Source organism: Zosterops lateralis (assembly GCF_965231275.1).
Source record: "Zosterops lateralis genome assembly, chromosome: 22".
In the NCBI taxonomy this organism is placed as follows: Eukaryota; Metazoa; Chordata; class Aves; order Passeriformes; family Zosteropidae; genus Zosterops; species Zosterops lateralis.
In genome coordinates, this window is record NC_139782.1 from 4,806,696 (window position 1) to 4,828,501 (window position 21,806).

The window sequence follows — 21,806 nt, forward strand, 5'->3', positions numbered from 1 at the left end:
CTGAAATACCTAAAAATATGTGATTTTTTTTTTTTTTTTTTTTTTTGTCATCAGAAGGATGGTGCACCTCAGAGGGATGCTAAGCACATTTAGGACAAATGGATTTGAAGGTCTACAAAGACAACACCCAAAGGGATGCAACAAAACTCTTCTAAATCAGAACTCAAACCCCAGACAGTCACCACTGGAAGGCTCGAGGCCTCCTGCTCCATGGAGACATTTCAATTTAACTCTTTGTGCATTAAATCCATGCAATTCCCTCTTTTTTCCCAGCTTTGTGTAGAACAAACACGGTCTCCACGACCACGTGCTGCCTCTGCCACCTCCCTTTCTATGGAAGAACCTCTTAAAAACCAACCTTAGCCATGATTCAAAGCACAGGGGTGCTGTAATAAATCAGAAATAACACAGAGGGGAGGGCCAGAGCCAGGGAACTGGATCTTGGAATCCAACTGGAGTCCAAGGTGAGCAGGCAGAGTGTTCAGAGTGAGCAGAGGTAGGAGGAATGGAGAGGATTTGTTTCAGCCCGTCAGAGATTAAATGAAATGCTCCTGCAGTCCCGAGCCTTTCTTGCTAAATCTTGTTGTCTTTCAGGCTCATGGCGTTTTCAATGCTTCCTCCAAACTCATGTGGGATAATGCACTCCCAAAAAGTAGGCTCTAGGTATGCACATTCTTAAAATCAACCACTCAACACGCATCCAAATAAAAGTGAGCTTTCCTCCCCATTTTCCCCAAGAAAGGAAGCTCAGAGCCCTTTTATGCATTGTGAATGGCCCACCTAATTTAGACTGAATTATACCCTAACCTTCATTTCCCCTTTACTTCTTTGCTGCATTCAGCAGTTTCTGACTTCGACTAATTCACTAACAATCCCAGCTGGTCCTTCCCAGCTCCCAGTTCTTTAGCACATTGTCCAAGGAAACTATGTGCTCCCATCTACACTGGTATTCCACTCTCCAATTAACCTACTGCTGAGAGGCTTTACCCCTTTCCACCATCCATTCCTCTGCACAGACTTTTTTTTTTTTCTTTTTTTTTTTTAACCTTTTACATCTTGAATTAAAGCGCAGGAGATCCCTTCCAGGTGAGAAGGTGTTAAATTTATTTGCTGAAGATTATCCAGGAAGACACAACCCAGGATGGGGGTGATGAGAGCCCTGAAAGAAAAACCTGCTTGATCTGCAGCGCTTTGTTAAAGGCACAGATGTTTAAGGTAGAAGTAAACAAATAACAAAAGAATTTTCCACACTCGCTCTGTGACAGGCCTGTGTGTGCTTGTTCTGAGCACTGAACCCTGGCAGAGGAGCCAGCTCAGGCAGAGGTGTGGCTGGAGTTTGATCCAGCACACAGATGGCACTGCTGGAGACACGGGCAGGGATTTGTGTTCTCCTTCTTTCAAAGGAATCGATGGAATTTTTTATTGCACGGTTCTAACTTAGGTGGCAATAGAGGGAAGGTCTGTGGGCCTGCAGGGCTCCTCGCTGTCAGAGTTTTGCCGTGTCTGCAAGAGAGAAGCTTTGATCCAAGTCACGGGCCTATTTTACTGATTGTCTTATCTATAAATACGTATTTATAGACAAAAAAACTTTAGTTTTTGTCTGATCAGGAACAGGAATGAGTTCGATCATTGGGGTGCCTGATCAGATCACGTTTGCACAAACAGAACAAGCCAGCCAGAAACTGTTCTGCCATTTTGGGATAAAGACAAGGCTGCAACATCTCGGAATCCTCTACCCAACAACATTTTACACCCAGAATTCCTGCAGCAAATGTCCATAAACCTCTCTGGATTCACACTGGAGCCTTGTCTCTCTTACAGTGAGGGCCTGCTGATAACAAGTGTCCCCCTCTTCACCCCAACTCCTCTGGTTATCCCAAGAACTTCTTCCTTAGGTACACTAAGACCACGTTTTAGAAGACCTTAACTCCATGTTTGCTTCCTGAAATCCACTGAACATTTCCCTCTCTCCCACCACACCAAGTGCCTTCTTTGTGGGTAAATGGCCCAGATCTCATCACTGACACCATCCCAGATAAAACAAAGACAGAGAAAAATGTAATTACTGGCTATTAAACACCCACCTCCCCCAGTTCCTCCTTTTCTTGTACATTTGCTTAGAGGCAAGTGAGCATAACAAGAGCCCCGTGCTCAGGAAAGTGGGGCTGGGAATCAGGCAGTGAGAAAGTCAATATGGAGCAGTGTGTCCATTTGTTTTGATTTATCTCACTAACTTCAATTGACAGTTAATTCATCAGAAGGAGGAAAATGCCAGTCTAGTGAAAACACAACTCGTGAAGGAGAGAGAACCGAGTGGAAAACACAGAGTGTGGATAATACAGGTAATAAATTAAAGGATACAGTATCGGTATTTTATCATTCCCGTTCTGGATTTGCTATATCCCGACTCTTGCCAATTACAATTTATAGTGAGAAGTAAATTTACACTGATTTATTTCACACACACACACACATGCCCTTTACAAAATGAGGTGACTTTGGAAAACAGGAAAAGACAGGGAAAGGAGTCGCTTTGGCACAAATTCCTAAATCTGAAATTTCCAGCAACAACTTCAAACCCTTGTAACAAACCACAGGCAAGATGAGAATTTACACTGAGAACACTGTCTTGGATCTAAAATCCACTAAAATATCCCTGCTCCTCACAGGGCTGGGTGTCCCCCCTTCCCCAGGGAAATGCTCCAGGTATTCCCTGGTTTAGCCCCCTGACCCCTCAGCTCCTCCTTTGGAGTCGTTTGTCATCATCCAGCAACATTTCATTTCTCCCTTTTCAGGGATTTTTGCCTTCAATGCCCCTCTCTCTCTGTTTTTCAGGTTGGTCTTTGCCTGATCTCTGGACAAGATCAGTGACAATAAAAGCTGGAGATAAATAAATAAATGCTCACCTCACATCCCCCCCAGTGCCCAGAGCCATCAGGTAAGAGACATCAGACAGAATATCCCTGCTGGGATGAATGTATGAATTTATTTAGTTCACACCATCCCCATCCTCTCTGAACCTCCTGATCTGCTGTTCTGGAATTCACCTTTCACTACACAAAGAAGAACTTGCTTGTATTTAATTTAAACACTTTCCCCAGTAGTTTCATCAAATGCTCCTGTACAAGGATCCTGTTTGTTCTTAGACAACAATCCCAGTTTGAATTTCAGCTTTGCACGGACAAAACTTGGATTATTTTTCCCTTCATATTCCTAATTAAAAGATCTCATGTTTAATTGAATGGAAGTTAACCTGTGACCATTTTGGCCCACTCACTGAGTTTTGCAGGGCTACTGAACATTTTGGGCCCCATCCCTGATGCTGAACTTCCATTTCTGGGAGGTGCTGCTCCTCCACTCAGCAGCAAACCCCAATTTCTGCTCCAAAGAGCACAGACAGCTCAACAAGGAGCTGAACGTCCTGCTTGGTGTGGTTTTTTTTTTTTTTTTTTTTTTTTTTTTTCCTTAAATCACCTTCTGTGCTTATTAAACCCCAAGGACAGCTGCGGGAGACTTAAAGAAATTCAGCTTCTTTCTGTCCATTTCCCAGGAAACTGGACAAGAAACTGGACAAGAGCCAAAAATAATCTGTCCTGGTTGAAGCATCTGCATTTTGCCTCCACAACTCTCCAGAAAGGCACCACTCCATCTCCCTGCCACGCTGCTGAAATTCATTGTGGAGATGATAAAACCACTTAGGAACAGCAAAAGGTCCTGCACTTCTGAAGGTGGGAGTGCCCATAAATCAAGGCTTGGGACAAGGGTTCAGTTGGTGTTTAAGAGATGAGCTGCCCTCACTTTTGGTTTCAACATGAGTGAACTTGGTGCAAGTTAACAACAGTGCAGCAGTTTTGAATTATTAAGCTAAAAAAAAAAAAACAAAAACCACACAACCACCACCACAAAAAAAAAAAAAAAAATAAATTAAAAAAAAAAAAATTAATTAATTTTAAAAATTGTATCAACTCTGAAAATCCTACACCTTCCATATTACTGGCTAAAAGCTGCAAAGGCACAAATACAGGGTAGGACACAGGAGAGAGAGAAAGGAATCACAGCCTGAAGTTTCACCCAATTAAATTAAATTAAATCAAATCACAAGTCTTGCAAAGGTTCAGAGAAGTCTGGATATTTCTGTTCCATTCACAAGGCTCTGCACTGGGGGGTTATTGCTCAGAAAGGGAAATACCAATTATTGCAGTAGGATTTATTGGTCTGTGTGGTCCCATAGGCCCAAATGCCAGGCTGGTCCAGGGAATGGAGTGAACACCTTAAAATACCTGAAAATTAGGTATACTCTTCTATTATACAGGTACATGATTTTATACTAGACAGGTATAACTCCTTAAAATACCTTTAAACCTTCAAATCATTCCAAAACATTGATCTTTTATCTGCACCCATTTCTGAACACCCTGTGGTTGATGTTCAGCATCACCTGAGAATGCAACACCCATTTCACCAGCTGTTCCCACTGCACATTTTCACCCACTGCTGCCACACCCCCATCTGCAGCTGCACCTTCCTGCCTTTCCAGCAAGAGCTGAAACATTCCAGAATGTTCTGATACACCAAAACTCCAACTAAAATGCTAGAAGAGGTGCAAGCTCTGCTCGTTTTAGATGGAGATGTTTCTGCTCCCTGGCTGGGCCCAGCATTTCCACCAGGATTCCCACATGGAATCCACCCTGCCAGAGGACACAAGGCACCACCACAGCCCCAGCAAGAACCAAAATCTGCCCTAAATTCTCTCCCTGCAAAAACTTTTTAGCCACTCCAAGGAATGAAACACTCTAAGGAATGAGCCAAGTTTGATGGATAAGGATTTCCCCTGCTCAGCTGAGCAGGCTATGATTTAGCAGTAAAGTTTCCAGGTTGTTAAATAACCTTTTCCTTCATTGCATAAAAGATGAATGAAGCTAAAAGGTGTCAGCAGGAAAACAGAATCTGATGTTTTATGGTGTTTAGGGGTGGAATTACCCAGCCCCACTGAAGCTGCCTGTGTGGCACTGGCAGGAAATTCACCCCAACTACAGCTGACAACTCTCCCCTCCTTCTAGAGACAAATATTTATTCCCCTCCTCGCAGCAATTCCTGTAGACCGTGGCTGTTGTCAGCTACAGGAGAATCATGGGCTTCCTGTTGGGATCTTTGACACTTGTCAAGTTCAATTCAAAAAACTCCCCCTCTTGCAGCGTTAAAATCACACTCACAAGGAAAGTTTTGCTGCTCTGCTGCACCAGAACCCTTTGGACGTAACCCAGTTCTTAAAACTTGTTTTGAATCAATAAATTGGATTTAAATTTACCTTGTTAACACTTCTGAAGGAGCTGAGCCTGTCCCCCTCCCTGCCCCTTGGAAAAGACTGGGGACACTGCTCAGCCCTGCCACTCTGCCTCTGATTCAGGAGGTTTATCCAGCTCCTCACATCCCTCTTCTTTTCCAAACATTTGTCTCCCTCCCTTTTCTTTTCCCTTCCCCTTGCTCCAAGTTGAAGGCAGTTCAGCACTTACGGTCATTTACAGCTTACATCCCGGCAAATCCAGAAGGTGTCTGATGAAAAAGAGGGACTAGCCAAGCATCTTAATCCCCCTGCTCATTCATGCTCTCTGTAATGTTCTTTCAGGCCTCTGCTGAGAGACTGGGCTGAAATGAAGGCTGATAAATTAGTCTGGAGGGAAACAAGGCAGATTCTGCTTGTAAAAGGTCATTCCAACTTTGTTCTGGGTGAGGGTTTATCTTGACTGCAGCTGCGACAGACAATGGCCGGGGCCTAAACGGCAGAAATCCAAGCTCTGCTCACGAAATTACTGTGCTGATAAGGGAGAATGGGCTTCAGGGAGATCTAAATGGGAAAAGGGAGGTGGGGGACAAGGGTGAGACGTAGGTATTTTTGCACAGGATTGAGCAGGGATGGCACAATGAGATGTACGATTAAAGGGAAGGAGCTCACGGCTGCCCGGGCAGAGCCAAAGGGAGGAAAGAACCTCTTGTGTGTGCTGGGGGAAAGGTCTGGGTGCTGCATGAAGGGGCTGAACCTGGAGCAGACAGGTTAGAAAACACACCAAACACAGAGGTGGCTCTGGCAGGCCCACTCAGGGTCTGGGCATCACTTCCAGGACAGGCAGGGATTTATTTCCCCAGCAACACGTGGCCAAGAGCAGCCAAAACAAACCCCAGCAAGGAGAGGGCAGGACACTGCGGGAGAACACTCCTCACTGGGGGAAAACACTCATTTGCTTTAATAACTTTTTGTGCCTGTCTGGGCAAAGAGAGTAAATAAATGATGGTGAGTTGTGAGGAGCCACCCTCCAGCCTGTGTTTTTGATGGAGTCAACATTCCCTGAGAGATATTTTCTTTATGGACACATCCCACTGGAACCTGAACATTCCATCACACCAAAGGGTCACAGCCCACTGTCACCTCTCTGGAACCTGATTCCAGCTCCACTTGGGCCTGGAGCTGAGACTCTCCTGCCTCCAGCCTGGGATCCAGCACAGGATGGGCAGGGAGCTGCTGGAGAGAGCCCAGAGGAGGCTCCAGGATGGTCAGAGGGATGGAGCAGCTCTGCTGGGAGAGAGTTGGGATTGCCCAGCCTGGAGAACAGAAGGTGACCTAATTGTGGCCTTCCAGCACTTTGGAGGGAGCCAATAAAAGAGATGGAGAAAAACTATGGAGTGCCAGGACAAGGAGGAATGGCTTCAAACTGACAGACAGTAGGGTTAGATTAGAGATTAGGAAAAAAAATCCTCCCTGTGAGGATGGGGAAGCCCTGGCACAGGGTGCCCAGAGAAGCTGTGGCTGCCCCTGGATCCCTGGCAGTGTCCAAGGCCAGGTTGGATGGGGCTGGGAGCAAACTGGGGTAGTGGAAGGTGTTGGGGGTGGAATGAGATGGGCTTTAATGTCCCTTCCAACCCTTCCTAGGATTCCATGGTTTTGTTGTCTGTTTGCTCTGAGGACAGAGAGGACCAGGAAATCAGGAGAGCTGCACAACCCAGCCAAGGTGGGGATTTTACAGGGATGCCTCACAAAGCAGCTGGGCCTCAGTGCCCATTGAGAAGGAGAGCCCATGACTGGGAATACTCTTCCAAAGACACCCCCACACTCTGGAAATGCTCTTCCCACCCCAAGGGCCCATTCCCCACCTTGCCTGACCCCAGGCCCTCCTCCTGCAGCCGTGATTCTTCCATTCACATTTCTAAAAATGACTCAAACTCAGTTTTACACCTTCCCTGGATGAGCAGCCCTTGTTTTGCAAAGCTGAGATCTCCCAGTACCTGAACAGGTCCCTGCACTTTGCTGGGATGGAACACACAGAAAGAGGAATAATGAACACACAAGAAGAGGAATAATGAAGACACAGAAAAAGGAAAGGGTGAATAATGAAGAGCTGTGTCAGAACCAAGTCCACCCATGTCCCACTCCTTTGGAAAAAGCAATACACCCAACCCTTCCTTCATTTCCATCCCTAAATACAACAAAACTCCCAACTGAAAGTGCCAAAATGTGTGAATTCCTAAACCCCAAACAAAGTTAGTCTTGCTACATTTACTAGCTCTCCAGGTCTGTGGTGCTGCTCTGGATTTGCCATGGGAAGAGGAGGACGGTGCCAAATTATGCAGAGAATGTGATTTTCCCCATCCTTTAAAAGCAATTAACGCAACGTTTTACTTGGGAAAATTCACCGTTGGTGCTTCTTGCATCGCACAGATTTGAGGTAAAGAGATTTAATTTAGAACTTTCAGGCTTTAGTATTGACCAGGAGCTCAGATGGGGTTTTCTGAAGGGTTTCATGAAACCCTGGAGCCCTCAGTGCCCCAATCCCACATGAACACCTCTGAGCAGAGAGGAGCATGAGGCTGATTCCCAAAAAATCAACCTGAGTTGCCTGAAAACCCCGAAATGAGTTATTCTGCATCGCTCCCACCTTCCCAAAGGGCCTCTGAGAGAGTGCCCAGAGCTCTGCCTCCTCCAGAGCCCATGTATATTTATGGTTTCCCTTATTGATCATTTCCTTTACAAAAGCCCACTGTGTTCCAGGCTCCAGCAGCCAGCCTTTGCTGGCAGAGGACAAAACCCAGGTTGAGTCTCTCTGTAGGTTAAAATTCCAGAGGAAGAAGCAATGCCTTGACTTCTGCAGGGCTTTTGACAACGAGCAAAGCAATTTTTCAAACCACTGTGGTCACCACTGAGCTGTTCATGGGATTTTTTCCTTTTCTTTCCCCTTTTTGAACGTGTGGCTGATAAAATATTGCTTCAGGAGCTGGTATTCAGGGATGGCTCTCGAAGACGAAAGGAAAATATTTATTTCCTTTTTCTGCTTGTGAATCAGAATGTTCTATTTAAAGAAAGTGCCCTCTGCCGGATTGCTCATGAGTTATTACCCCTTATGGAAATAAAGGAGAAATATCAGGAGGTATTCTTAGTCATTCCCTTCCCCTGTCTCTTCTTTTTTTCCCTTAATTCCTTATATACCCATGTTTTAGCCAATGCCTAAGATAGAGCGACTTATCTTGGCATTCTTGGGCCTAAAAAAGGCTTTACTCTCTTAACCCTGGCACTGAAGCATTTGGGGAAATGTCAAAAAAAAAAAGAGATAAATTTCAGCCATTTCACTTGGATGCCATAAGGTGCATTTTTCATTTTTATCCAGGGTTGGAATTATTAAATTAAACTCCCCCTAAAGATGGAGCTGTACACAATAGTGAGTCCATCAGCTTCTTCCTCTCAATCCCGAGCCAGTCCTTGTTCCTCCTGTCATGGTTTTAATTCCAGTCATAGGAAACAGCCCAACAATTCCCAGCACCTGGATCTGACCCTTCCCCTTCCTCCTGGTGGTCCCCTGACACCAGAACAAAGCCCAGATCCTGCAGGGAAAATAAAAATGTTGATGCTCCCCCAAAGCTGATCCCTGGGAAGGGGATGGAACTGGGCATGTACAAAGCTGAGCAATCTCCTCGGCCCAAAAATCTCATTAAAAAATTTAAATCCTTATATTAATTAAATTTATTAGAATAAAAATTGAATCTTTTAAATATTAAGAGGTCAGGAACTTGTTTTTCATCCTTGAGATTATTATTTATTTAAATTTTTTTTTACTTAAGTTCTTTTTGGTCCAAAGCAAAAGTTTCTCTGCAGTTTTCTATCCGTGTGTATAAAAAATTCTAACTGGGGATGCTCTTAGCAAATATTGAGGGCAGTCCCAGGGTGCTCTGATATTCTTTTTTCTTCATGAACCCAGAAATTGTTTCATTTTCAGAGTGATTCCGGGTCTGGGAAATTGAGAGGGAACCTTGCACGGGAAACATTTTTGTGCAGGTAGCACTCTGCACCTTGAGAAGGAACACACACAAAATTCCTCAGCAAATTCCCCGCAAGAGCAGGGATGGGGCTTGGGAAACAACAATTCAGGAAAAACAACTTGGAAAACAACTCCTTTTCCCTGGGGGAGAGAAGCTGCTGCAGGAACAACATTGCCCAGGCAAAGGGAGAGGCAGAGCAGGGGAAAATGAATGAATCAGGGAAGGAAAAGGAGCAGGAAATGTCATCACATCCTCACAGGGCCCAGCTGAGAGCCCTTCCCGAGTCAGGAGGAGCTTTGGGGATTTCTTTACTCATTTAAAGGACTCACCCTCCTTTCAGCATCTCTGCCTTCAGCTGGATCAGCTTTTAAAGGGAAATGAAGGAATTCCTGTATTATCTGACCTGGGAAATATCACAAAACCATCACAGTTCAAGCCATGCTTAGAGGTTCCTTCCTATTTAAATATTTTAATATTAAATATAAAATATTTAACTTTTTGTTTTATATTTATAATTATAAATTTATTTAATATTAGATTTTAAAATATATTTTATTTTTGAGAACATTTTAATATAGTTAAGATTCAAGGAAGTGGAATATAATTCTCCTCTCAGCATTTAAGGCCAATCATGTAAAGTAAATTTCCCTTGGCACTTAGGAGTATTTATAAAAAGCAGAGAAAATAAAAAAAGACCCCCTGCTAAAAATTTAAATTTTGCAGGAATACAGAGGTTGGACTGCTGTGAGTCAGTGACACTTTAAAGTGTGTTCAAAACCCAGAGTTTTCCCTGTCCCAGATGTGGAGCCAGAACTCTGCTGCATCCTCAGCTGCCGGCTCCTCTTTTTCCCCCAGTTATTTGTCTTCCATGGGACAGGCTCTACCTTTTCCCCCCCAAGTAGAAAACGAAAACACTTATTTATTTTTCCTGTGTAAAGGAGCAGCCTGGCTCTGACACTTCAGCTGAGAGAAGCCTTTGTGCTTCAGCAAATAACCTCTCTTAAAATATAAATTAAAATATAAATTAAAATATAAATTATAACAAACTGTCTTTATCAGTGGTGTTTACCCTGTAAAACCATTTCTGCTCCCAGACCTCCTCCAATCCAGGTGCTAAATTTCCCCCCAGGACGAGATTCCCATTCTTCTCTCAATTAAGAAAATTAACAGCGCCGTGATAAATACCATTACTTATCCAAAGCGACCAAAATCATTATGTAATTATTTTATTTTCATTTTTCCCCAGGTCCCGGGGGCCATAAAGCACAAACACAGGGTGATTTATTCGGGGTGCTGGCAGTGCTGTGCTCCGTGTCAGGAGCAGGAGAAATGCAATCAGGTCACACTCAATAATCACAGGGCTTTTAGGTGGGGTGGTGTCTTTTAAGGCACACACACACACACACAAAAATAATAATAAAAAAGGTGAAATGACACGATCAGCACAGCAGGGAATGAAGAAAAGCATCCAACAGGTCCTGCACTGAATCATCCCTGGGAGGGGCTGGGGGCCAGGATTGACACATCTTATTTATTTTTATGAGATGTGCGTGAATCACTCGCTGCCATCCCGCGTCCAAAAAGCCCTTGGATGATAGGTGTGGTTTAAGTAAAAGAAAAAGAAATTTTAAGACGTATCCCACAAAGCAAAGCAGGAGGCCAGATATGAGGCTGTGCTGCAGATAAGGCAGGACACGTGTTCAAACCATCCCTCCCGCCTGCCTCAAAGGAAAAAAAAAATCTATAATAAAGATAATTACACATCTTTTTTCAAGGTATGGCAGGTAAAACACAGCGTTCTGCATTCCCATGGATGTTTTGAGCTATTAATGAGTGAAGCTGAAAGTTTCAGCACGTCACACCAGGTCTGGAGTGAGGAGTTCAGACGGGAACAGGGCTGGCCCTGCCTCCAAACACAAACTGAATTTCCTGAGCACTTCGAGGTACAACTCACTGCTCTGTTTCATTTTCATTTTCACAAATCTGCCCTTACTGGAGTTTGAAAAGCCCTTTCTGCAGTGGTAATCCTTGGGCAGAAGAGAAAGATCCATTCTCACACCAAAGCCCTCAAGAGCACATTTTCCAACCCTCAAAATGTCATTTGATTTTTTTTTTTTTTTTTAAGGCAGGAATCAGAAGGAACAGACATTGATTATGAAACACATCCTGCATGACCATATAATCAGCATTTTCTAGCAAAACTGAGATGGTGCTGAGGAATGGCCACTTTGCAGCCAATTCCACTTCCAGTGGAAGCCAATTCCACCCAATTCCACTCCCAGTTCAGTCAAAGCCTGGCAATAAATTTCCTGCGATGAAGAGCAAGAACTTCTTGTGCCAAAGGCAGAAACATCGCTCAAATTAAGGAGCTGATGACTCCTAAAAACAAACAAGCACAAAGAAAACAAGTTTTCAGAGTTTGGGGCGTGAGGTGTGCACAAAGGTGGGATTATCAAGATTATAAATGACAGGAAATAAAATGGGAAATATGAATAGAGAAGAGGTTGGGTGTGAAGAACAGGCCTCATTCCTGAAGTAAATTCCTAATGTGAGAGGCAATTCACATGGAATATATTCAAATTGGCCATGGCAAGGAGTTGTGTGGAGGTCTTACACCAGCATTCAACCCACAAGTCACTGCATGACAAAACTACGAATTCCACAGAAATACTGACCAAAAAACCAATGTTAAACTGCAGAAGGAACATTCCTTGTGATCCTACAAATCTCAGATTTGTTGAACTTATCACCACTGAAAGAAACAGCACATGGAGCCAAAAGCCAACAAATTACTGGGTGACAAAAAGCTCCTCCCCTTTCCCTCTTTTTCACTCATTGCCCATTTCCTGCCTGCTCAATTTTACGAGCAGAGGATGCAAACACATCTCAAGCTACCATTTCCCAATTTGCCATTGGGTAGAGCTGCCTAGAACATCCCCCAAATTACCATTCCCCAATTGCCATCAGGTAGAACTGCCTAGAACATCCCAATTTGCCATTGGGTAGAGTTGTCTAGAACATCCCAAATCACCATTTCCTAATTCCCATCAGGTAGAGCTGCCTAGAACATCCCAAATTACCATTGGGTAGAGCTGCCTAGAACATCCCAAGTTTCCATTTCCCAATTTACCATTGGGTAGAGCTGCCTAGAACATCCCAAGTTTCCATTTCCCAATTTACCACTGGGTAGAACTGCCTAGAACATCCCAAATTACCATTTCCCAGTTTGCCATCAGGTAGAGCTGCTTAAAACATCCCAAATTACCATTTCCCAGTTGCCATCAGGTAGAGCTGCCTAGAACATCCCAAGTTTCCGTTTCCCAATTTACCATCGGGTAGAGCTGCCTAGAACATCCCAAGTTTCCATTTCCCAATTTACCATCAGGTAGAGCTGCCTAGAACATCCCAAGTTTCCATTTCCCAATTTGCCATCGGGTAGAGCTGCCTAGAACATCCCAAATTGCCCTTTCCCAATTTGCCATCAGGTAGAGCTGCCTAGAACATCTCCTCAGGTCCTTTTCATCCTTCCACCTCAAGGGAAGGGCTCTGTCACCAACACCCAGCAGACAGAACTTATTCCATGAATTCCTGTCCAGCACATGAACAGATTTGTGGATGTTGCTCCTCAATGAAATTCTGAAGGCACTTACTGGAAACAGATCCATGAAATGTCCTTAAACACTCTGGGAAATGGGAAAATTCAGGAGGTGTCAGCAAGGACAAGCAGAGAGTGTTGGGGTGGGTTTGGGGACACCTGAGGGAGGACAAAGCCCTTCCCCTGAGGTGTGAAGTGTCCCTGCCACAGCAGGGGACAAAGGAACGCCGCTGGAACGGGAGAAGTGCCCGCAGAGGGAAAGTTTGCTCAATTACACTACAAAAACAAACAGTATCGCAAAGTCAACGGGAATTGATAAAGGCAGCTCCTATCAGAGCACGCAGAGCAGTGGGGATGTGAGGAACCTTTCTGAAAATCGTGAGTGTAAATGCCAGCTTTTATCAGAATTATGAAACACCGTGGACAATGTTTTGCCAAGGTCATAGAAAAAAGGGTTTGCACCATTCGACTTCTGCCAGCCAATGAAGATTGCACTAAAAATCAGCCTTAAAACAAAATAACAAGCAAAAATATAAATTGAAACAACAAATGCCACCTATCAATAATTGGGTCAGAAAAAGAGGATTCATCTTTCACATTGCAGCCTACAAATAATTAATATGGCAAATTCCTGGAGGAAAATTAGCCTTATTTTCAGAGACACCTGGAAGTGATCAATACTTTCTTCAGGAATCTTGAAATTCTCACACCTGCAGCCCCCCTGAACCAGATTGTGTTTTGCCAGTAAAATAAAAGGGACTTTTTCTCCCCAAACCCCCACTTTTTTGATCCTCATACAGTAATACCAGTCAAATATTCTGTAATGATATTCACAATAGAAGCCAACACCAAGAGGAATTTGTGAGGAATTTCATTGGAAGGGAGAGAGGGGATCAAGATTCAGCTGAATTTCCCTCTTTCCCCTGCACTAGGATAGAAGGAAAAGGAAACTCTCCACTCAGTCATTCAACCGAACTCTGATTTTAGCTCTTCAGACACTTCCTACTGCAGAGCAACAAAACACAATTGAGTTTCATTCTTAAGACAGGAGGTTTTTGCTGTTTCCTGCACTTCAGACACATTGAAAAAGTAAACAAAACAAAAACATCTGGACCTGCTTCTCTGGGCTTCCCTGGGTCTCGCTGCTCACTGATTTTTGACTTCACAGTAAAGAGTGCAAATATAATCAGAGACAATTTAAACTGTTAATGCTTCAGCCTGGCCTTTCTGACCTCTGTTTCTAAGAAAACAGGGTTCTGTCACTGTACTGGTGCTTTCTCCTGGGAAAACCTCAGCTGCTTCCCACCCTGGAAACCCTCCAGGACTTTGTGAACCAGTTCAGCCCAGTGGTGGCTGATGGAGAAAATGGGGCGAGTCACTGCTTCACTCAGGGATAAAATGAGGGAAAATTCAGCTCCCAATTTTTTGGGATAAGCCTCAACTATCCTACAGCAAAATCCTGCCAGGAAACCTCTGTCCCCACTGCCCCAGACACAGACTCTATTCCTCAGGACGAGAGCCAGCAGCTCCCATGGCAGCAGGGGATGGAATGTTGGGATGGGAACTGGGGATGGAGAGAAGGAATTATATATTGGATAATGGAGCCTGGGATAGAACTGTGAGCACAGAGCAGAAATCCCAGGATACACTTCACTGTTAATGAATATTTCAGGATAATTATGGATCTAGATATTCTTTAATCACGAATATATGAGCAGAGGAGGCTAAGATGATTTCTGGGACAAGCCCAGAAAAGCAGGCAGAGAGATCAGATGGGAGCTGTGGGACAGAGCTTTTTCCTGCTGAAGGCTGGGTTTTGTTCAGCTCTTGGGGAAAAAGTGACTTTCACATTTCCCCATCTTTTGCTGCAGCACAAGAACTCGAGAACATCGGGGCTGTTAATGGGTACATGCAATTTTTCCCTGCCCAGTTAATAAAGCCTGCACTGCTGACACGGGCTGGGAGTCAAAGGTAACACCCCCAACCACCAAACATGATGCGATTAATCCCATTCCCTCCGCGCGACAACTCCCGAACACAATTTGGAAATGACAAGCACTTGATGAAGTGACCCGACATCATTCAAAAAACAGGCTTCCAAAACAGTGCTCCAGCAGTTTCCGTGGCCCAAGAAGTGAACTTAAAAGGGATTTCTGCTGATTTTTGAATCCTTCAGGTAATGGGGGGCGGGAAACACGGCATCAGCAAAGTCACCACCTCTGTCCCCAGGCCACCAGGAATCAGTCCAGCTCCACAGACACTTGGCAGAGAAGACAAAGGAATGTGGTGCCCACATTCCACGCGCTTACCTCCCATCCAAAGTTTGTTTCCTTTAATGTGCTCCTCTGCACTGCCATATAGGGTCCAAATCTTTCCCCAACTTCAATCTTCTTTTTGGCCCAAATCCCTAGCCCTGCCCCTGGGACCGAAGATTCTCTGAGTTCAAAATCTGGTGGGATTGGAATGTCATCAGGAATGTAGACGGGAGCTTCATAGGGTGAGCCCTCCTTGGGAGTGAAGTCCTCACTGGTGGGGAAGGGTGACGGAGGTCCCACAGGGATGGGGGACATTATACTGTCCTCAGTTTCCTCCTCTGCGCTTTCGCCAGCAAGGAGATCGGGGTCGGTCTCGTACATATTATTTACAATCTCGCTGTCACCTAAAAGGGGAAACAGCAGAACAAAACACACTGAGATACTCACGTGAACATTGGTTAATCTCTCCCTGGGATAAAGTTTCGCTAAGCCGAGCTCGCTTTCATTTTTCAAAATTTTTAAATTTTTAAAATTTTTTTAAATTTTTTAAATTTTTTTATGCTTCTAAAGGGTAAAAAACCTCCCTCGAGGAGCTCAGGTGGGGCTGAGGTAAGGACACTGATAATCATGGGGTGCTGCAGAGGGCAGGGTGAGGCTCATTGCAGCCTGATATGTTCTATGGGATCAGGGGTCCTCTGCTGTTTGCACTTTTGGAAAGAGGGAAGAAAACACACAAGAGGTGGTTAAGGTTCTCTTTTAGCCACTTCTCACTTTAACTGGCTCGGTGTATTTTGTAAAAGGGAAAAAAGAATTTAAAAAAACAGAAATAAATTAGGGTAAAATCCAAGTTTGGCAGGAAGTGTTTGCCTGGTGTTTGGCGTGTCCCACACCAGCAGCTGTGGCTGTGAGCTCCCATGGGGCTGGAAACCTCAGCCCTGCACCCCTGCAGGTGTCACAGAGCATCACTGCTTTGACATCGCTGAATCCTGGAGGGCTTTAGGTTGGAAGGGACCTTAAAACCACCCAGTGCCACCTCCTGCCATGGCAAGGACACCTTCCACTGTCCCAAGCCTCATCCAGCCTGGCCTTGGACACTTCCAGGGATCCAGGGGCAGCCACAGCTTCTGTGGGCATCCTGAGCCAGGGCCTCCCACCCTGGGAATTCCTTGCTAATCTCTAATTCAACCCAACTCTCTGTCAGTTTGAAGCCAATTCTCTCTTGTCCTCAAGTGAAAACCCTGGACATACAGAGAGCAACAAAATTTGGGGATTTTTCCAAGGTGAATCCATTTCTAAGCAAGGCAATTCATGCAATGAAAAACGGAGCTTTCTCATCCAAAAAAGCAAAAAAAAAAAAGGGCGGTGACGGGGGGAGCAAAACATGAAAGGGGGAAAGAAAAACACAATTTGTCACCCAGCAGAAGTAGCTGGAGTATTTTGGGAGCAGGTTTGCCCTGTCTCCACGAGGCAGGAGGCAGCAGGGGCGTTGCTCAGCAGCTCCCACCACGATAACAAACCCAACAACCGCCGCTTTGTGGGCACAGCCAGTGCCTGAGCCCCCGTGTCACCAGGGGGGAGCAGCACCCCACCAAAGTGACATTTCCCACTGGCTCCCAGCTAAAAACCATCAGGGAAGAATAGCTGGAAAAGCACGGCTCGACTTGAGGTATTTATAATTCATCTCCCTGCTAACCTCAGAATGCACCTTCTGTCTGCAAGACACATCTCCCCCTCTATTTCTATTTCTTTTTTTTTATGCCTAATAAAGATTTTCCTGAGTTCATGCCTAAGAAACCTGGTGGCAGGCTCGACTAAAGAGGAGGATTTTGATTCCTCTGCCAACATTTTTTCGCTCCAGCTTTTGGAGGAGAACAGGGAGCTGCCTGCTGCAGTTGACATGGGTTTCCTCTGCTAGAAAGTGCAGCCCTCCCTACTCAAACATGCCACCAGAACCAAGCTTTCATGAACATGAGATACTCCATCATCCTGAAAATATTTGTGGTTGCAGTAAATGTTTTCTCGCCCAGTATTAGCAAGTCAAATTATTTTCTGCTCTATGATTAGCCTCTTTTGCACTTAAGGAACAGGAATTCCAACTGAGTTGAAGAGCAGAACTGGGTTTCTTGGAGCACGACCTGTGAAAATTTCCAGAGGATACAAGTAAAGTATAAAGATACTTTACTACTGAACACCATTAATTTAATTTAATTTCTTCTATGGGACAACCAGGGCAGTTCTGATTGAATTTTAATTAACAGTGAAGCTGATCCTTCATCTGACTGACCTCATATTTCAAGAGGAATCATCAAAAGATGGGTCAATGTATCTTTTTAGTTGTTAAATGACATGGGACTGTCAACAGGCACAAAATGACAATGAAACAACAATTTCAGGTCACGACAGGTCTGATACCAGAGATTCCAGGTGGCAGCAGAATCTGTGGGAGCAGAATCCCAGATGTGGGAACGTTGGGTTCCTCAGCACAAGCCAGGGCTGAGATCAACAAATTGTACCCAGCACTGATTAACAGCCAGGGGAAATCCGAGCTGTGCCCAAAACTGGCCCTTTTTTTGTGGTGGATTTCACAGAATCCCAGAATCACTGATGCTGGAAAAGACCTCCAGGATCATCAAACCTGAGCTGTGACTGATCCCCACCTTGTCCCCAGCCCAGAGCACTGAGTGCCACTTCCTGCCTTGGACAGCCCCAGGGATGGGCACTCCAAACCTCCCTGGGCAGCCCCTTCCAAGGCCTGACCACCCTTTTCCGAGGAGAAATTCCTCCTGATGTCCAACCTGAGCATCCCCTGGCCCAGCTTGAGGCCATTTCCCCTCCTCCTGTCCCTGTTCCCTGCGAGCAGAGCCCAACCCCACCTGGCTGGACCCTCCTGTCAGAGAACTGTGAATAAAAAAGGTCCCCCTTGAGCCTCCTTTTCTCCAGGCTGAGCCCCACAGGTGAGGGAGCTGATCTTCTCCACGGGTTGTGTTTATTCCAGGGATTTGAGGCAAATCCAACAGCTGGGGTTCAGTTTGGTTATTCCACAGAATTTTCTAGATTGTCCCCACTGAACCACTCCTCACCTCTGGGGCTCCTCTCAGCTTTACCCCAGACATTCCACAACAGGTTGAGTTAAAAAATTACTTTGAAAAATTAAAAAAAAAAGGAAAAAAAATCTTGTTCTCCAGAAAAAATCCCAGCTCTCCTGAGCTCCATCCCAGCTCAGCTGGGGGCCGTGGAGAGCCGGACGTGGCCACTCCGCGGTGACAACGGTGACAACAACACTGTCCCACATCTGCCCCTCTGCAATGCCTGCCTGGGTGAAAAGCAGCACAGAAATACAACTTGACCTTATTGTTGTTGTCATGAAACTAAAATTAGTCCCCTCAAAGCTCCCCGGCGAAATGACTTGATAAAAAAGGCTCATTGAAAGGTTGTTTCCACAGATAATCAGATATGGGCAGACGCTGAAAATCTGTGTGACACCAATGAGGGCCTGGCAACAATGAGAGGGATGGTTTAGTGGTGGTGAGAGACCTCATGAATAATCTATTTAGCAGCTGTAAGGAAAGCAAAAGCAAGGCTGATGTTAAAGGGAATGGTGGTAGGCGAAATAACAAATTAGGTTTTGGGGTGTGTTTGCTGTGTTTGGGTTTTAATGTGTTTATTATTGGCTTTATTATCATTATTGTCGTTATTCCTGTTTTAATTATTATTGCTGTTGTTGTTGCTGTTAAATATCTAATTCTGCTGTGGAAATACCCAATTATCTGAAGTGACTGAGCATTTTTAACACTCACAGATTGCAAAGAACTTCTTTGACTTCTTCAATGGGAACATTTAAAGAATATCCCAAGAATTAATTTCTTTTGGGCAGGCAGTGCCTGATCACAAATCTTGAGTTTCGCTGACCTGGACAATTCAACATTTCTGTGAAACCTGAGTATTTTTATTTTCCAAGCAAGGAGGAGAGTGACAGGCACCCACCAAACTCACACTTTGCCTCAAAACCTGGATCCTCAAGCCCAAAGGAAATACCCAAGCAGAAGAGTAGAAAATAAAAATATTCACAGAGAACTTTGACTTTGTAGCTAAGAATGGAACCACACGGGCACAGACCAAGAGGTGCTTTTTCCTTAGGGATTAACTGGGTGTTGGAAGGGTTTTTACATCATTATCTAAACTTTATGGCTCATTCCTAGTGAGTTTAAAATCACACGTGAGCATTAAAACCTCAGTGGTGTCTAGAACTGCTTGTTAAGTGGTTATTATAATATATAATAATAATAATAATATAAATTATTATCATCAGGAAAATACTCATTAGGTCAGGGCTTCCCTGGGATTTGTTTCCATTTTCTGGCTCTGCAGGAAGAGCAGTGGGGTGACCTCAAACATGTTTTCCAGCCCAAGGAGGGACATCAGCACCACCTCCACAGCTCCACGGGTGTCCTGAGGTCCCTGCACTGAGAGATTTTCCTTTAGAAATGTTCCCCAGGAAAGGAAACAAAACAACTAAACCAAGCCAAACGATTCCTGGTGAGGAAGAAGGGAGGTAATATTTGAGCACTTTGAGCAATATCTTGAGGGGCATTGAGCAGCCTGCTCTACTGGGAGCTGCTCATGGCAGTGGGGCTGGAATTTGATAATTTCTAAGGTCACCCAACCTAAGGATTCTCTGATTCCATAATTCTTTACTCCACACCTCCAGTAAAAAAAATCACCTACATTTCTAGACAGGATTGTGTCTCCATTTCTGCAGACTCACACCAAAAATAAAGTCATTTTTCTGACCCCTTTTTAAGCCAGAAGAGCTGGATCAGACCATCAAAACACAACCCTGCCCAACCAAGAAGGAAATATTCCCATCAAGGATGTGCTCAACTCCTGCTGACAGGGCTCATCACCCCGGGGTGCTGTGCTGCTCATCTCACCTTAACTCAGGTGAATCCTGAGGAACACCTGTCCTCCATCCTGCCTTAATCCACTGGGAATTCTGCAGGAGCCTCTCTGCCCATCCCTGTGTGCCCTGCACAGGGCAGGAGAGGACAGCAGGCACAGCCCAGAGCTCGGCAGGCACCACCCTAAATCACAAAGGGCCTTGGAGAGCCCAAAGAACACCCACCCCAAAGAGCCTGGAGCACAGAATGATCCCAGTGGTCAGATTGCCACCTGATGGCCACAGCTGAAATACAATAGGAAATCCCAAATCCAGGCCCTGCTCTGCTGAATCTGCCTGGCAGGACCAGCCCAAAAAATCCAGCTTTCCTTCAAGGAGGTGGGAACTGTTGGTGTCAGTCAGCTCTGGGTCCAGTCCTGGCATTCCTGAGTGCTGTGAGTCTCTAAATCCCACATGAGATGAGAAGAAATGAGAATTCTCCCTGAATTTTCGCCCTCCTCATGGATACACAACTTCCTTCCCAGCCTTTTCTCCCTGCTGGGTGCAAACCTGGACCTGCAGACAGGGAAATGTCTGGATTTCCAGGGGGATCTCACTCCTGGGTGCTCCAAACACCAGCCAGGCTTTTCTTTAGACTTGTGTGATGAGAGAAATGTGCTTTTGTGGGTTGGATTGTGCAACACTCTCTCTGGAAGTTTGTGTGAAATATTTCTTCCAGAAAACATGCAAATTAGTGACAAAATTGCCATGAGAGGAATTATCTCTCTTCCATTAAGAATGGGGCTGAAGCATTAAATGCTTCAAGGTGATACAAAAATGGCTTTTTCCCCCATGCACAGATGATATTAATGAGAATCCTGCCAGGAAAGGACAATAAAGAGTTGTTCAAGATTCTCAAACCCACCACCCAATGTCTTCACCCCATTCATTGCAAGAACCTTTCTCCTTCATCTCCATCCAAGCTGTGCTGGGATCTACAACATTTCCTGGTGGATATTGATCTGAAATGAACACATCCAGCACCCAAAGCAGAGCCTGGCCATGAGGAACCCCCTGGGACCAGATCCTCAGACTCCTCTGACAGCTTTCCCCATCACCTCTGACTGCTGCCACAGCGAGAGGAAAATCTGCTTTAAATGACCATTGGGAAATGTATTTTTTTTCTCTGTTGCTCACTCACAAAACCCCTTCATTTTCATGAATTTAACAGTTGAAAATCGAGTTGGGCAATAAATATCCAGACAGGGAAGTGGCCACGAGTGGGAAGTGGTTTTGCCCCTGTGCCACAGTGCCAAGGGAATGTCAAAGGGGCTGTTTTTACCTTTGAGAAATGGTGCTGCTCACACAAACCTTTATTTAATTTTTCACTTCATTGGGCATTTCTGCTACAACTTGCTGTGGCTTTGCCAACTTTTCTGAATATATATAGAGATACCCAGCTTGGAATTCAAATATTCTTCCCTTTGGGTTCCTCCTGAACCTTGGGCCTTTAATACCACATGACACTGACACACCAAACACCTCCGATTATTTCTCAGTGGAATAATCCTTTTTATTCCTTAGATCATACCCAGAGCTGCTCACAGCTCCCTGAGAACACCCAAAATGCCACGAGTGAAAGGAATTAGGGACAATCGAAATGGCTCTGGGTGAGATCTGGTTTTCCCTATTCCCTGTTCAGGCTGGAATGGTGGCACAGCAGTGACGGGACGAGTCACAGGTCACTGCCTTTGTTAGTTAAATCCCACTAAATAGG

At 44.9% G+C, this 21,806-nt stretch overlaps 1 protein-coding gene across 1 annotated transcript in view; it reads right to left on the reverse strand.

Moving 5' to 3' along the window:
• PRDM16 (PR/SET domain 16) overlaps nucleotides 1–21,806 on the reverse strand; it is a 302,027-nt gene that overhangs the window by 174,429 nt on the left and 105,792 nt on the right. Inside the window, exon 2 of the mRNA XM_083876951.1 lies at nucleotides 15,208–15,557. Within this exon, the coding sequence (XP_083733077.1) occupies nucleotides 15,208–15,557 (350 nt within the window). The remainder of the gene's footprint in view (nucleotides 1–15,207; nucleotides 15,558–21,806) is intronic.